We start from the raw sequence: 16,977 nt of genomic DNA, 5'->3' as shown, positions 1-16,977 counted from the left end.
AGCAAAGTTTTTTGTGGGGTAACAGCATCAAAATCCTGGTGTCTACAAATAGATTCAGTCGTCAGAATATTTTGTTTGTCAGCTATAAATCTTAAGAGGCATGGTATACTGTAACATTTTTATTGACAGAATTTAGAAGAATAACTTTGGCAACTACAGTTTATTTTATTATTACATACTTTCATTAAATCCATAAAAGTACAACAGTTCGCAGTACCAGTCGTAACAAATATGAAATGCCACTGAATGAAAAAAGCACAGGCATGATGACAGCCACCGCAAGTTGAGAACCGACATGCCAATCTGTCTTAGACGACGAAATCACAATTTACAGTAACAACAACTTTGTTTCTACACGTACCACCGCACAAATTCCGAACGCAAATTTCTAAACACACAAGGCATTCATTGCTGTTTCAGTCTCTCGCAAATTAGATAATCTAAAATGTTCCTCTATAGTTCTTACGCGCGGGTAATTGATGTTTTTGTACGCAGATGATCCTGTAGACGTGACAACAGGGTAGACGACGAGATGATCATAATTAAGTCCGTACAAAAGTTATCGTTAAAATCGTGCATCATCGCAAGGTGGCAGAAACTCGACGCATTTAAAGTTGTCTATTCTACCCTGCAGTTTGGCGAATTGATGAAACATCTAGTATTTCTACGTTAGAAGTTGTCTTCATCATCTTCTGGTAAAAGCGTTGATTGCGCTTCCTACAAAATTAAGAGGCACACCGCATCAGTTCATACACATGTACAGAGATGATTTTGGCCTTGTTTGTGATGAATCACCGAATGAAATTAACTACGTACTTTTAAATCGTTTTCATACTGTTCAATAAGCTTCGCATCCATGTTAACATCTGGCGGAAGCAAAGCTGGCATTAGAGTGAATTCTAGATTTTGATCGCCGACTAATTTTCGGGCCAGCCACAGGAAAGGCTTTTCGAAGTTATAATTACTCTTCGCGCTGATATCGTAGTACTGAAAATCAACGAAGAACGGTGTCAAATAAATTGGAAAACAAATCTTTCATGTACCAGACTTGTCTTATACACATTAAATTACAACCGGTAAAATATTTCAGTAGATCGTGATTGTCACGGAGTCAATTTTCCAATTAATGATGATGATGATAATCAGAGGCAAACAGTCAGTTCTCTGTCGGCGAAAATTGAGTGTGTTTTAACTAAACAGTTTTAAATTTGAAAATTTGCATCTGCATCACTTTCATATCTCGTATCCGGTACCATCCTCCTAAATCAGTAGTATCTCGGTAAAATAGGTAATTCCACGTTCACCCAGCACTGGCAGTGGTTGTCTCCACCAGTGATCTCCGTCGCTCTACGATCCTAGTGTAACCAACCACCCAGATGCGTGCATTCAAATTCGCTGTACAGTTGCCGACCAGAATTTGGTCGGCTTTTTTGTCCGTGTTCAAACTGCGATATCTCGGCAAATAAACAACCGATTTTGATAAATAAACTATCTACACTAACCTTATGATGTCTTACGTTTGTTCATTATATCATTTTGACGATAAATCTGATTTTGGTACGATTAAATTTAAGATACAAAAATGATGCGCTGTTAAGCGATGAGACACGCATCGCTGAAGTGTCTTGTTGCTAACGAACTACAGTGTTACAATGCCTAGTTTCAAAGTGAAAAAATGGTGTCATTTTTACTATTTCTGTATTTATATCGCATCAAGCACGGACTATGATGAAGGAACCTCCAAATGAATATAATAATAAGAAAACTGAATGTTTGAGGTTTGTAAAGAGAGTTTATTTTTCACAATCGGTTTGGTGAAACTGGATTTCTGGTGGTTTAAAGTCACAGTGATTTAAGAGTATTGAGAAAATGTCGTTCGCATCTTAGTGTCTGTGGTACATCAGACACTAAGATTCTTGGTGAAATTCCACGGAGCAAATTTTTATCCTAAACTAAATTTCTAATACAGTAACCGCTTAATTGGACAAAAATGCAGGTCACAACTGATTTAGGCATAGACTTCTGCACCATTACAAACTACACCAAAAAAAAAATCGGGTATATCGCATAATTGAAGGAGTTTTGGGCATTTTGTTCAAAATAAAGGAGTTTCAATCACCTTTTAAAGCATTTTCTGTTTTGAAGGAGTTGTAGGGACTATTCACTGAGTTGACTATTCACAAATAAAATTACATACCTGCAAGTTTTTCTTACGATGAAATACTATAGATTTGGCTTTGACCTTCCTTTCTTTGATGTCGACCTTGTTTCCGCAGAGAACGATCGGTATGTTTTCACAAACACGCACTAAATCTCGATGCCAGTTCGGCACGTTTTTATACGTAACTCTGGATGTGACGTCAAACATGATTATGGCGCATTGTCCTGAAATTATGAACATAAAGCACTCAAAATGATACAGTTGATTATTCAACGATATAGGGCCTTGTTTATGAGTAAACCAGGCTTGAAAGATATGGAAGTGTCGATTGAAAATACTGGAAGATTTTGCTCAGATTAAAGGAGTTTCAAGCACCTTCATAAGCATTTCCAGAGGTTTTAAGGAATCAAGGAGTTGTAGGGACCCTGTTCAATCCCAAGAAAAGTACCCCCCGATTTTTACATGGTTAGGTAACTGCCTTACCTTGGATATAGTAACCATCTCGAAGTCCACCAAACTTTTCTTGTCCAGCTGTGTCCCATACGTTGAATTTGATACAACCTCTACTTGTATTGAACACCAACGGGTGAACTTCAACACCTAGAGTTGCTGAAATCATGACCAAGGAAAAATCTTTGATTTAGACTTCTTTGCTTTACATGGACTTAAACTTAAATTACAACTTGCATCTTCTCGAGAAATACAATACTTTAACCAATAACCGGTGTGCTGTTGCAAATTTGAGACAATTAGAAATTTTTCATATCTGGTCCGTGCTGTAAATTTGCGACATTATAGTTCCTGGTGTTCGCGTAAACAATTTAGTACTTCTCAAGCCTGAATTCGCTGTAAGCTGGCCTGAGCAGACTTGGAACGAGTACTGCAAGGTCCGATCTAAGCACTTGTCCGATTGCCCGCGACAAGTATATTATCATAAGTAGGTTATCATTATCACTTGTCCTCCGGGCTAGTGCAATTTTATGTCTCGAAGCTTTTTGCCAATTGATACAACAGTTGGAATGCTTGTGTAGAACAAGTAGATTTTTGAGGGGGCAAGTAAAATTTCAGATATGCTTGCCCCGGGCAAGTGGTTCTTATTCCTTAGATCGGACCCTGGTACTGGCGTAAAAGTCACATCTTGATTTGCCGGGTAAGCAAAAATTAACTGGAGAAACTACAAAATTTTCTGAAAAATGTTTTCACTAAGTTATGTGATTACATGAATATCTAAGTTTATTACTATGCTATGGTTGTGAGAACATTGGAAGTTTGTTATTACAACTACACTACCAAAAATGAACTGTAGTTTTTAGAAAATAGAAAAATCCAACAGCTTTGCATAAAGTGTGCTATCTTAGGTTGTTACAAACAGCTTCTCATAGCTCGTAGATTTCTATCACTATAGTTTTCCGACAATACTGATCTGAATTTAGGTTGCCTGATTAATATTTCGGTGAAAAAATGTACCTGTTGTTGGAAACATTTGAAGACGAAATCTATACAATCTGGGTCAAGCCAGTTACTACAAAGGTTAAAACCATTCGCTCTAATGAAGCTTACCAATGTACTTCTTTTCGAATTCTCCCGTTAAATGGCGCTTGACGTAAGTGGTTTTACCGACACCGCCATCCCCAACCAAAACAAGCTGAAACAATCAAGATAATACAAACGCACCGCATGAAATACGACTTCTTCAAAATCGATTTCGATTGGGATGATTCTTTTAAAAGTGGTTAACTGATAATTCTAACTATGAGGCATAACCAAGAAACTTTTTCATCGCGTGAGGTGAAGTTGTCTCTAGCCAGTCAGGAACACTTTCCAAAAACGGCTTATTCTGCCAATTTCGGCGTTTTCCGCCAATAACTGCAGAATCAGCCGTTTATGGATCACTCAGTTTTGAAACTTTTACAGTCGTTTATGGCTTAATCAGCCAGTTTCAGCTCACTAAGTTTCGAGTTTTGCTTCACGTTTTTCTAAATGATTACGTCATATGCAGCCCAAAAACTCCGGGAAAACTCTCAAAACTACTACAGCATGAAACAAGTTTATTAATCATGATTTTTGTTAAAAATAAATTTGGGAACTAGTTTTAAAAACTATTATAAAGTTTTCAATTAAATGTTGCCATGGGTACACATAAAAACATTCGCCATTTCTGGCGTATTCTGCCGTTTTTGGCGTAGCTAGTTTTATAATCATAAACTATTAAGCCATTATTGGCAGTCCACTTGTTATATATGAGGATTCCCCCACCCGCTTAGACGTTTTCCCTAGTGTCTACAGGGTACTTTTTTTCGGAATAAAATAATTAATTTGCTGAGGTGAACGGATGTGTAAATATTATATGTTAAAAATAAAAATAAAATTATTATTATAATTATCATTCTCATAAGACAAATCAATCATGGATGTATAAACTAGTGTATCAAAAATCTAGTTTTAAGTTTTGCCCATGGTCTTATCTTGCCTAATAAAGCATAGAATGGTTGAGGGATATATTGGACTGCATATGATGTTGGTTAATTGAAGGTAATTAACATCTTCGATGCCTCCCAGCTAATTGGACTTGTGATGGGTAGTGATTGAATGATTTGGTGGCCGATGACGTTACAACACTCAAAATCAATACAGCTGTATCTAGATTCATTTCAAAATACAACAAACATTTTCGAAACAATTTGGGATACATGTATGTATATATTTATTACATAGAATACAGGTATAAAGAAAGAACAGAATTCAAATACATTTGCCATCGGAAACCCGTACATTTATATTTAATTCTTTCTTGAAGCCTGGAATGGATCAATGAGATTAATTTTTCGGCGCAAATATACAAATGTATGCCAGCAGAAAAGCGATGATGTCATAATAGGGACTCCCATCGAACTAAGCACTATAAATAGCACCTGTAAAACTAACTAAGCTAAAACGCCGTTTCTGGCGATGTAGTTTTAAAAACTGTAACAGCTGAAAACGGTGGAAATGGCGTTTTTTAAGAACAAGCCAAAAATGGCAGAAAACGCCGATTTCGGCTAAATTGGCAGAAGCAGTTTAAAACTGAGTAATCCATAAATGGCTGATTCCGCCGTTATTGGCGGAAAACGCCGAAATTGGCAGAATAAGCCGTTTTTGGAAAGTGTTCCTGACTGCTAGCAGTCAATCAATTTGATTGGATTGATTAATCAAAATGAACTCAAAAACCAGAGAAATAAATGAAAAATAATGGTTAAAAATACCTTAAAACTAGCGACGATTTCCTGTGATTGTGCCATGCTCGTTATTTCAATCTTTCAGCAAAATGTAGTTCCGAAACTGTTAAAAATCAAACCAAAATTCGACAGTAGTGTCAGCTTCCAGTTTCCACGGTCATACTAAACACCGTCACGAACCGCCAGAAACCGCCAGGGAAGCGCCTGAAACCGTCAGGAAGCCGCCCGACACCGTCATGAACTTTCACTGAGAACCTTAGTGTCAGTGGTATATCGCTAACGCGGGTGGTTCACGCGAGCTGTTTAGTATAGGCAGTATACGGAGCTCCGCGAACCGGCCTTTCTCAGGACTGGGTGAACATGAACTCTGACAGAGGTAACACCGTCAGGAAATTAAGATATAGTTTTGAATAAATAGTATAATGATTTTAAATTTAATTCTAAGTGGAATATTTTTTTAGTACGATGAACCGTAGTGCTGGACCCTATAAATTCGACCTGGCTTAAACTGTGAAATTCAATTCGGAAGTAAACTTGTTCTTTCGTATTTAACCATAGTTTTCTTAGTTTGAAGAACATAGTAGAATCAACAATACTGATTAAAAAAACAAAACAATTCAATATCAACAATACTAAGCTCGTGCAAGATTCTAAATAAATTTGTCCGTATAATAGTCATTCATATTTTTTAGTATAATTCGAGTTGATTATGCATTATGTTAATTTTCCAGATATTCGTAAATGATAATCAAGGAGGTGAAGAGACGACCGTTATTAACTATTTAGGATTTATCGCTTCACCTGTGATGCCTACGAGCATGTCCGGCTTCAAACGAGTAAGTTTCAAATACCGACGAAGGCGCCCGTCGAAAGATTGTTATTTTCGTCGCCCGGTGTAGATTAATTTTAAGATTGTTATTTTCAAGATCATTCAGAAAGATGATATTTTCGTTAACATTTGAAGATTTTTATTTTCGTCGAGCAGCGTAGATCAATTTTAAGATGTTATTTTCAAGATGATTTCGTCAGATGTTATTTCCATTGGTGAAGATCTTTATTTTCGCGTAATTTAGATAACTGACGCTGACGATGCCCACGGTGGATGCGGTTGCTGCGGCAACGCAAATGATGATAACAATGATGATAATGATGATTATTTAACCGATGAGGAAGAACATGAATTCATTTAAACGCGTTTTCAAATGATTTTAATGTGGTTTGATATTGAATTTAGATAACCGAATTTCTTAGGTCATTATTTCTCCCTGCCCTAGTAGAGTTTATAAACACATTTCCGAAAGGGTTGATTATGAGGATATTTGGTGGATGTTAGGCTCCCCCTTCCTTCTCCATTCAGATTAGATATTTTTGAAATTTACATTTTTCTAATGGACACGTTTTGTAAAATTTGGTGATTGATTATTTCACGTATGTTTAGATATTAGTAATAGGGGTAATGGGCTTTCAAGCCAAAGGTCGAACGGTCGAGCTCATTAAAAACAAATATTAAAAGTAATTTAAAACTATAATATATTTTCATAACCGTGTGTATTTTATATTATAACTAAACATTTATTCTAAGATATCAATAATTTAAATTTTAAAAGCATATTGTATTAAATCAATTGGTCGCTCCACTTCGCTACCGCTCCGCTCCGCGACCAATTGATTTATTTACAATACACAAATTCATATAATCAAATATATTTTAATAATAATAATTATTCTATTATTCAACTGAAATACACACGGTTATGAAAATATATTATAGTTTTAAATTACTTTTAATATTTGTTTTTAATGAACTCGACCATTCAACCTTTAACCTGAAAGCCCATTACCCCTATTACTCTTAAAATAATCATATACATGAATAACATTTAAATTGACAGATTATTCAATATAAAAGTATATATTTACAACATTATTTCAATATTTATATTTGTATGAGTTAGATTTTTAAACATTAAAAGTGTTAGTAAAGTGTGATTGAAATAATACATGATATAAATCATTGAACTTCTAAAATCAATTTTAATAAAAAATTTAGTATTAAAATGGAAGCAAATAAGTACTACTGCCCAACATGTAATATCAATATAGATAAATCCCAAAAATCAAGACACAATAAAACTAAAACACATTTAGAGAATAAATTGAAACTAGAATATAAAGATGATATATTAGAAACTAAATTAGATGAATTAAAGAATGAAAAAGAAACATATAAATGTGATACATGTAATCAATCATTCAGTGATAAAAGATATTATAATGAACATTTAAAATCTAAAAGTCATATTAGAAATATGAATAATGATAACTTATTTTCATTATTTAACATTACAAATTATATCTCAGCAACAAATTTAGTGTATGGAAGACAATATAAAATTGATAAAATTTCTATAATCAATCAAATATTATCAAATAAAGCATATTTAATTATTGAACTGATAGATAATGGAATCAAAAATCATTTTTAAAACATATTTAATACAGTTTTAAATCATAAAGGAACTTTAGATGAAAAAATTATAAATATTCTTGAAACTCCTTTCAATGAAAGAAATGATGATTTAATACTTTCTAGAGGTTACAATAATTTGATTAACTTAAGAATTGAAAAAAGACAATAATATTATTTAAATTTTGATGATAAACCAATTATCTATAATGAAAATTCATCAAATATTGGTATTCAATGTGAATTAGATAATAATAATTCTTATAAAGATATTGGAATTCAATGTAATTCAGATGATGAAATTGTTGCGCCTAAATATAATCCTAATGAAAGCGTTTTATGTAATTGTGGAAAATATTATACTCGAAGCAATAAATCACACCATCTTAAATCAAAATATCATAACTCCAAATATGTTAATCAATTTTAATAAAAATATATATTATAAATGGAGGAACAATCACAAGCTATAAATATAAACAATAATGGTGTAATAAATATATGCTATAAGAAATGTAATAAGTGTGAATTGAATAAATCATTAACAGAATTTCAAAAAAATAAAACTAAAAAAGATGGCAAACAAACATATTGCAAAAGCTGAAAGATCTAAAGTATCAAAATTATTCAGTAAAGAAAACCACTCAGTTACACTAGCACATTTATTGGATTGTTCAGATAAATTCTTCAAATCATGGATAATATTTCAATTCGATGATAAAATGAATATAAATAATTATGGCAATTATTTTCATATTGATCATGTGTTACCAATATCTAAATTTGACATGAATGATGAATATGATAAAAAGTTAATTTGGAATTGGAAAAACCTGAGACCTCTTGAAAAGAAGGAAAATATGATTAAACATGACAAACTAGATTTACAGTTATATTTGGATCAATTAGATAAAGCAAAGAAATTCATTGAATTATGGAACAATAATCCAAATAATGAACAATACGTTGAATCTTTATTGAGTGGTTAAAGATTAATATATCTCAAATAAAATATATTAAAAAAACAATAACTTCAACTAGCCATTATTTCTATTTTAATTTTTAATATTTTCTTTTCAAAAAAGAATACTTTATATCACAAATAAAAAATACTAAAAAAACAATAACTAATACTAAAATTCTTTACCTTTAACTAAGCTAGTATTAATCTAAAGAGATACTAGTATCATTTGAAGAATACTTATAATATTTTTCTTATTAAATTTCTCTAATATAAATGTCAAAGAAATCGAGTAAGAATAGTATTGATATTGAAAAAACATTAGATGATTTGGGCATAAGTGATAATAAAGATACAGTTGTTTCTAATTCTATTCAAGTTAATTACAATATTGATTATGAATACTATTTATATTGTAAGCATCATCTTCAATTATTAATTGCTGGCGGGAAATGTAATCAGTTTATCGGGAAAATAATAACTTTTCAAGAATTAGATGCTATGAAACCAGATAAAGTAATAAAATATTTTAAGATTTATGAAGAGGCAAGATTGGCCCGAATAAATGATTCTATTTCAGATGGTATTGTCAAATGTTATTCTAAGTTATGTAACCAGTTAATACCAATTGATGATGAAAATAAATTATATAGTGATTTGGAAAATGACTATTTAGTTATGAATGAATTACAAAAATGGGTCGGTTATGCTTCATTTCAATTAGGATCGGTTATGACATTAATTTCTACTGGTGTCATAACATTTTCGAACATCAAGCCTATGGAATATAAATCAGGTAAGAACGAAACAGATGTACTACAACCAAACAGTGAAACAGAAAATGAATCAGAACAAAAATTAACTAAAATAAATGGGTGATGGCGTTAAGAAAAAGGCTAGATCCGAAAAACAAATTAAATGGGCAAGAGAATTAGGTAAAAGATCTTCAGAATTAAAAAAAGCTAAGAAAAAGAAATTAACTGATATAAATGAATCACAGAAATTATCTGATATTGATTCAAATAATAATCCATCTAATTCTTCTAATGCTGGAAGTAATTATAAATTATATATTACAATTGGATTAGTAACAGTTGATTTAGTGAAAGGTTATAATAATTCTAAACATAGTTCTATAAATATGAAACCTATACAAGCTAGAAAAGAAGATAATTCAGAAATAGTTTGGAATAATTTATATGGAGCGTTTGTAACACATGATTTTGGAGAACCTAAATTTAAAATAGGACAACACGTAAGAATATCTAAATATAGAAAAACATTTTATAAAGGTTATACCCCTAATTTTACAGAAGAAATATTCAAGATTAAAAAGATAATATTAACTAAACCATTTGTTTATAAATTAGAAGATCTAAAAGATGAAGTCTAGTATATAGTTATATAAATTAGTTTTATAATAATTAAAAACATAAAATTATTAATCTAAGTATAGAAATAGTTATAATATAATCTATTTTTATTATTATTAAGAGAAAACATATAATTTATTCATTTTTATATAATTCATTTAATAATTTATATATCTATATACTAGACGTACGTAAGAATCTAAGAATCTTACTTTCTTGGTAAGAATCTTACTTTCTTACTCGTACGTCTAGTATATAGATATATAAATTAGTTTCTATAATATTCCAAATTATAAATAGTTATTTTATAAATTTATATTCATATGGAAATTGTAATCTCAGTAATAATTTTGAACCTTAATTATTCTTTAATTTATTCATATATTCATCATGTAATTCAGTAGGTATAATTTGATTTTCTTCCAATGATTGTTGCATAGATTTTTTATCTTTGTTATAAAATAAAACTAGAAATCTTATATTCTCCCTAAAGTCTTTAACAATTGAATTATATTTTTGATTTAAAACCCATGTTGTTATCCCAAAATGTCTCCCAGAGAAAACTAAATAACATAACTCACTTTCTCTCACTTTTGAATCATGTAAATTTGCGCAATCATCTATAATGAATAATGTATTTGATCCTTTATAAGTATCAATTGCTATTTTAATACAATTATCTAAATTTTCTTTTACTGTTTTAGGATCTGATATAATAAACTTTTTTATCTTAACTATATCTCTATTATATGTTTCATTCATTTCATAAGTGGGGCAGAATAATATTATATTATCAAAATGATTCTTATAAATAGTTTCTAACAAATCTAATATGAAATGTGTTTTACCACAATTGGTTACTCCAGTAACTAACATATTATGCGGTTCAAATATAAATAAATCTTTACTCATTTATTCTTTTGATTTTACTAGATAAAATCCATTCATTAAATTTATCATCGTATCCTTTATATTTCACCAAAGAATACTTTTTTCCTTTAAGAGTTTTTGTTTTCAATACTTTTTCTATTTTGTATTCTATTTCATCTGGATTTGGTACAAGTGATAATTCTTGTTCATAGAAATAACCTAATATTTCTTCATCTTTTAGATCTTCTAATTTATAAACAAATTAGTTAATATTATCTTTTTAATCTTGAATATTTCTTCTGTAAAATTAGGGGTATAACCTTTATAAAATGTTTTTCTATATTTAGATATTCTGACATGTTGTCCTATTTTAAATTTAGGTTCGCCGAAATCATGTGTAACAAATGCGCCATATAAATTATTCCAAACTATTTCTGAATTATCTTCTTTTCTAGCTTGTATAGGTTTCATATTTATAGAACTATGTTTAGAATTATTATAACCTTTCACTAAATCATCTAATACATCGATATATTTATATGTTTCATTAGCAGTAAAATATTTCCACATTCTAGTTTTCAATGTTTTATTAAATCTTTCTATAATAGATGCTTTTTTATCTGAATGTGTTGAAAAATAGTCTACATCGTTATCAGATAATAGTTTTTTAAAATGTTTGTTATAAAATTCCTTACCTTCATCAAATTGTATCTTATCTGGAATAGCTTCTTCAAATATATTCTTAAAAGCATTTGTCACTTCTATACCAGTTTTATTTTTGATTGGAATTGACCATGCGTATCTACTGAATATATCTATAACATTGAATATCCAGAAATATCCTTTGTTGTATTCTTCTAAGTTCTTCATGTCAATTAAATCTGCTTGCCATTGTTGATCGATATATGAAACCATAACTTTTCTTGTTAAATAAGTTTTATCCATTTTCTTGTGGATTTGATATGTTGGTTGATTTTGTAACCATGATTTTAATTCACTATATTTTATATCACCGTGTGGGCGCCGTACGGCACCATTTTCATTATCAGATTTAATTTTATTCCATAATTCTGAAACGTTAGAATATGATACTTCACTCTCTGGGTTATAATATAAATCTCTTAAATATTGTTCTTTTTTCATCTTATTTTAATCCATTAATAATAATCTTGGTTTATTTTCAATGACTTTATCATTTGATTTATTTTCTGGTATAATAGGTTTATTGTCATTGGAATCATATTTATCATCAGATTTGAATTTTGATTTATATATTACACCGGATAATATAATAACTGTTACTAATCTAATTGTAATATATAATTTATAATTACTTCCAGCATTAGAAGAATTAGATGGATTATTATTTGAATCAATATCAGATAATTTCTGTGATTCATTTATATCAGTTAATTTCTTTTTCTTAGCTTTTTTTAATTCTGAAGATCTTTTACCTAATTCTCTTGCCCATTTAATTTGTTTTTCGGATCTAGCCTTTTTCTTAACGCCATCACTCATTTAATTTAGTTAATTTTTGTTCTGATTCATTTTCTGTTTCGACGTTTGGTTGTAGTACATCTGTTTCGTTCTTACCTGATTTATATTCCATAGGCTTGATATTCGAAAATGTTATGACACCAGTAGAAATTAATGTCATAACCGATCCTAATTGGAATGAAGCATAACCAACCCATTTTTTTAATTCAGTCATAACTAAATAGTCATTTTTTAAATCACTATATAATTTATTTTCATCATTAATTGGTATTAACTGGTTACATAACTTAGAATAACATTTGACAATACCATCTGAAATAGAATCATTTATTCGGGCTAATCTTGCTTCTTCATAAATCTTAAAATATTTTATTACTTTATCGGGTTTCATAGCATCTAGTTCTTGATAAGTTAAAATTTTTCCCAAGAAATCCTTAGATTTCCCGCCAGCAATTAATAATCCTAGTGTTTACAATATAAATAGTATTCATAATCTATATAACAATTCACTTGAGCACAATTAGTTACAACTGTATCTTTATTATCACTTATACCCAAATCATCTAATGTCTTTTCAATATCAATACTATTCTTACTCGATTTCTTTGACATTTATATTAGAGAAATTTAATAAGAAAAAAAAATATAAGTATTATAAAATGATACCAGCATCTCTTTAGATTAATACTAACTTAGTTAGTTGTAAAGAATTTTAGTATTAGTTATTGTTTTTTTAGTATTTTTCATTTGCGATATAAAGTATTCTCTTTTGAAAAGAATTGTAAAAGAAAATATTAAAAATTAAAATAGAAATAATGGCTAGTTGAAGTTATTGTTTTTTTAATATATTTTATTTGAGATATATTAATCTTTAACCACTCAATAAAGATTCAACGTATTGTTCATTATTTGGATTATTGTTCCATAATTCAATGCATTTCTTTACTTTTGTTAACTGTTCTAAATATAACTGTAAATCTAGTTTGTCATGTTTAATCATATTTTCCTTCTTTTCAAGAGGTCTCAGGTTTTTCCAATTCCAAATTAACTTTTTATCATATTCATCATTCATGTCAAATTTAGAAATAGGCAACACATGATCAATATGAAAATAATTACCATAATTATTTATATTCATTTTATCATCGAATTGAAATATTATCCATGATTTGAAGAATTTATCTGAACAATCCAATAAATGTGCTAGTGTAACTGAGTGGTTTTCTTTACTGAATAATTGTGTTAATCTATTTATCAAACATTTTTTTCATTTTAAAATTTAGATCTGTTTGATATTTTTCATTTTGATAATTGTTAATATTCTCTCTATTATTTTCCCTCCATTCCCTCATATATTCTGGGTGATTTTCTCTCCATTCTCTCATATATTCTGGGTGATTTTCTCTCCATTGTTTATTATAAACTTTCCACTTTTCTGGATTATTTTCTCTCCATTGTTTATCTTTTTCTTTATATTTTTCTGGATTATTTGCTCGATATTGTTTATTATATAGTTTATTACAAGTTTTGCAATAACAACTTTTACCATCTTTAGTTTTTTTATGTTTATTAAATTCTGTAAATGGCTTATTTATTTTACACTTATAACATGTCTTCTGATATATATTTATTACACCATTATTGTTTATATTTATAGCTTGTGATTGTTCCTCCATTTATAATATATATTTTTATTAAAATTGATTAACATTTTAGAATCCTCTTCCATTTCTTCGACTAACGTCATCCTTTTTCATTCCTTAAAATGTCATTATTCTTAATACTAATATGACTTTTAGATTTTAAATGTTCTTTATAATATCTTTTATCACTGAATGATTGATTACATGTATCACATTTATATGTTTCTTTTTCATTCTTTAATTCATCTAATTTAGTTTCTAATATATCATCTTTATATTCTAGTTTCAATTTATTCTCTAAATGTGTTTTAGTTTTATTGTGTCTTGATTTTTGGGATTTATCTATATTGATATTACATGTTGGGCAGTAGTACTTATTTGCTTCCATTTTAATACTAAATTTTTTATTAAAATTGATTTTAGAAGTTCAATGATTTATATCATGTATTATTTCAATCACACTTTACTAACACTTTTAATGTTTAAAAATCTAACTCATACAAATATAAATATTGAAATAATGTTGTAAATATATCTATATATCTATTCTATAAGAGCTTACACTTTTATATTGAATAATCTGTCAATTTAAATGTTATTCATGTAAATTATGTTTATATATATATGAATATTTTAAGAGTAATAGGGATAATAGGCTTTCAGGTTAAAGGTTGAAGGGGCGAGTGAGTAAAAAATGAAAATAACAATAATTTCCAGTTGAATTAGGAGTGTGCGCGACTAATTCAACTGGAAATTATTGTTATTTTCATTTTTTACTCACTCGACCCTTCGACCTTTGATCTGAAAGCCTATTATCCCTATTACTGATATTTCAGTCACAGATTTATTTGGAATTCCAACCTCAATTTTGAGACAATGAATTCTGAGATATTTTCACCATCTGTAGAACTCTTTTTACAGCGGAACCTCGTTTTAACAATTTATCAGTTAATACAAAACTAGAATTCCATTCCAGATAAGACAATATCAATTATTTCCATACTTGATATAACGAGTTATAACTAACAGATTTTCTAGTGCCCTGAAGTTGGTTGCAACGTGGTTTCGCTGTATAATTTTCTAAATTCAAAGACTGTACAGACTTTTCGACATCAATAATTAACCACTAAGAAATACTTTCTTTTTATTATTTCTGGTAGTGGGAAAGAAAGGCGAGAGTCATTGATGGCGAGGTTCAATATCGAACGTACATTATTTCACCAAGAAACAAAGATTAGGAACTTAAGGGATTAATTTCACCAGAGAATTGTGACCACATTACAACAGTGAGCGTATGAATTTGTGCGAGGCAAATTGAAAATTACCACTTTTATTGCATTGTGATTTAATAAACTCAATATTATTATTATCATTTACTGAATGGTTCTTTTGAGTTTATTTTTCTTCTATCAGAGGACCGGCATCAATGATGACATGATTTTTGTAGGCTTAAGTAGAATTTAACACTTAATGCGGAAAAAGTGGCAGGTGGCACTTTTTCACTTAGTGAATTGTATCAATGCCTAATCATGACTTGTCTGACTAATCACAACTGGTATCCTCATGGACAGACTGACCCTGTAAGCATGATTTGATACCGCCATACTCTATGACCAAAATCAAAAATGGGATAAGAGTAAATTGGAACAAGAAACGAAATTCTAATATGTACTTTCCTAAATTTACATGATGATGTTCCGTTTAATCCAGTATCAAAATTAAAGAAAACAATTTGTTTTTTTTTTTCAAATTATGAGTGGTAAACATGAAGTTTTTTGGCAGAATTTCAGAAGTTCAGTGCTCCAAGTATTTAAAAAAAGCCTAATATGTCTCCCCTCAATTGAATCAAGGAGTTTAAAAAAAATGAAAATCTGTCTATTGACGGGATTCCGTGATAACAGTAGGCCCTATGAATGATGATTAATCATGAATACATGTATTAGTGGGTTTTCCCCCAATGCCTCAAATAGACCGCTTTCCTCGTGCATGGTGTGAGTTAGTTATCTTGGGGTGCATGAACTGTCCTTACGTAGTTGTGACTAATAAACTAATTTCATTAGTAAATGTTTACGCGGTTTCTTTGATATGAAGACCTGTGTTGGTGTGAATCTTTAACTGAAGAGCTATCGGTCGGTATAATTTATAAATTATTCTAGAATTTAAGAAAAAAAAGCAGGCGGCGGCTATAAAATTCGGAAGTAGCTGTTGGCAGGTTGGATATCAAGTTATTTATTTATTTCATGGCCTTATTAAAGTTCCTCCACTATATTGTTCAGCTGGCTACTGGCGCGTATTCAACCCGGTGGTGGAACCTTTCATAATGTAAAACCATTCAACAATAGGGACACAATTGCGGTTTTTCAGAGTTGTTGATATCAGTTATACGCGCTATTGAATACGTCACCGGCTGACCACGGTGTACACAAGCATAGGCCATTCACCTCAGCTTACTCACACTGTGAACATGCTACTGTGGATTCTCCTCCTGGTGATCTTCGCTGCGCTCCCGCTCCTGCTCCTGTTCCTGCTTCCTGAGGAACGACGTCTTTATGTTTTATGTGTTACTGTTCGTCTCCGTACTGTCCTGTGCTGTTCCGTGTTAACTAATCCGTTCTATTTTTCAGGGTTTAATCCGTTTTATTTTTCAGGGCCGATTTCTCTGTCGAATTTCAACGTTTGCTGGAACAAAACTAATGTCCGAAAGCGTCGGCTCTCCTTCACCGGTCACATGTCGAGGATGTCAGACAAAGAGTCGGTCAGGAAATGGCTGCCCTCTACATGCCCTCATAC

General features: G+C 30.4%; 1 protein-coding gene and 1 long non-coding RNA gene across 3 annotated transcripts; one reads left to right on the top strand and one right to left on the bottom strand.

Moving 5' to 3' along the window:
- Nucleotides 1–118: 118 nt before the first annotated feature.
- LOC141906726 (GTP-binding nuclear protein Ran-like) lies at nucleotides 119–5,453 on the bottom strand. Of its 2 annotated transcripts, XM_074796032.1 has the most exons (6): nucleotides 5,404–5,453; nucleotides 3,722–3,806; nucleotides 2,645–2,770; nucleotides 2,198–2,385; nucleotides 817–987; nucleotides 120–717 (listed from the first exon to the last, which is right to left on the bottom strand). In XM_074796032.1, the coding sequence occupies exons 1-6, from the start codon at nucleotides 5,437–5,439 to the stop codon at nucleotides 670–672; spliced, it is 654 nt and encodes a 217-aa protein (XP_074652133.1). In that variant the 5' UTR covers nucleotides 5,440–5,453; the 3' UTR covers nucleotides 120–669. The 2 variants fall into 2 exon arrangements, with proteins under 2 accessions (XP_074652132.1, XP_074652133.1); XM_074796031.1 differs by lacking the exon at nucleotides 5,404–5,453 and having other exon boundaries at nucleotides 119–717; nucleotides 3,629–3,769.
- A 127-nt stretch (nucleotides 5,454–5,580) lies between these two features.
- Nucleotides 5,581–15,438, top strand: LOC141906727 (uncharacterized). Its single transcript, XR_012619408.1, has 3 exons — nucleotides 5,581–5,752; nucleotides 6,108–6,212; nucleotides 15,348–15,438. It is a non-coding gene; the product is annotated as an uncharacterized LOC141906727 (long non-coding RNA).
- The last annotated feature ends 1,539 nt before the right edge of the window (nucleotides 15,439–16,977 follow it).

The sequence above is a fragment of the Tubulanus polymorphus genome, chromosome 6 (assembly GCF_964204645.1).
Source record: "Tubulanus polymorphus chromosome 6, tnTubPoly1.2, whole genome shotgun sequence".
Classification (NCBI taxonomy): domain Eukaryota; kingdom Metazoa; phylum Nemertea; class Palaeonemertea; order Tubulaniformes; family Tubulanidae; genus Tubulanus; species Tubulanus polymorphus.
This window is presented reverse-complemented; position numbering and strand designations above follow the sequence as displayed.

What these genes read in the sequence shown, in the direction of transcription:
- LOC141906726 (XM_074796032.1), bottom strand. Translation starts at nt 5,439, where the DNA reads ATGGCACAATCACAGGAAATCGTCGCTAGTTTTAAG. An exon ending in AAATCGTCGCTAGTTTTAAG is followed by an intron (nt 3,807 to 5,403) that starts GTATTTTTAACC and finishes TGATTGTTTCAG; the next exon opens with CTTGTTTTGGTTGGGGATGG. An exon ending in ATTCGAAAAGAAGTACATTG is followed by an intron (nt 2,771 to 3,721) that starts GTAAGCTTCATT and finishes TCATGATTTCAG; the next exon opens with CAACTCTAGGTGTTGAAGTT.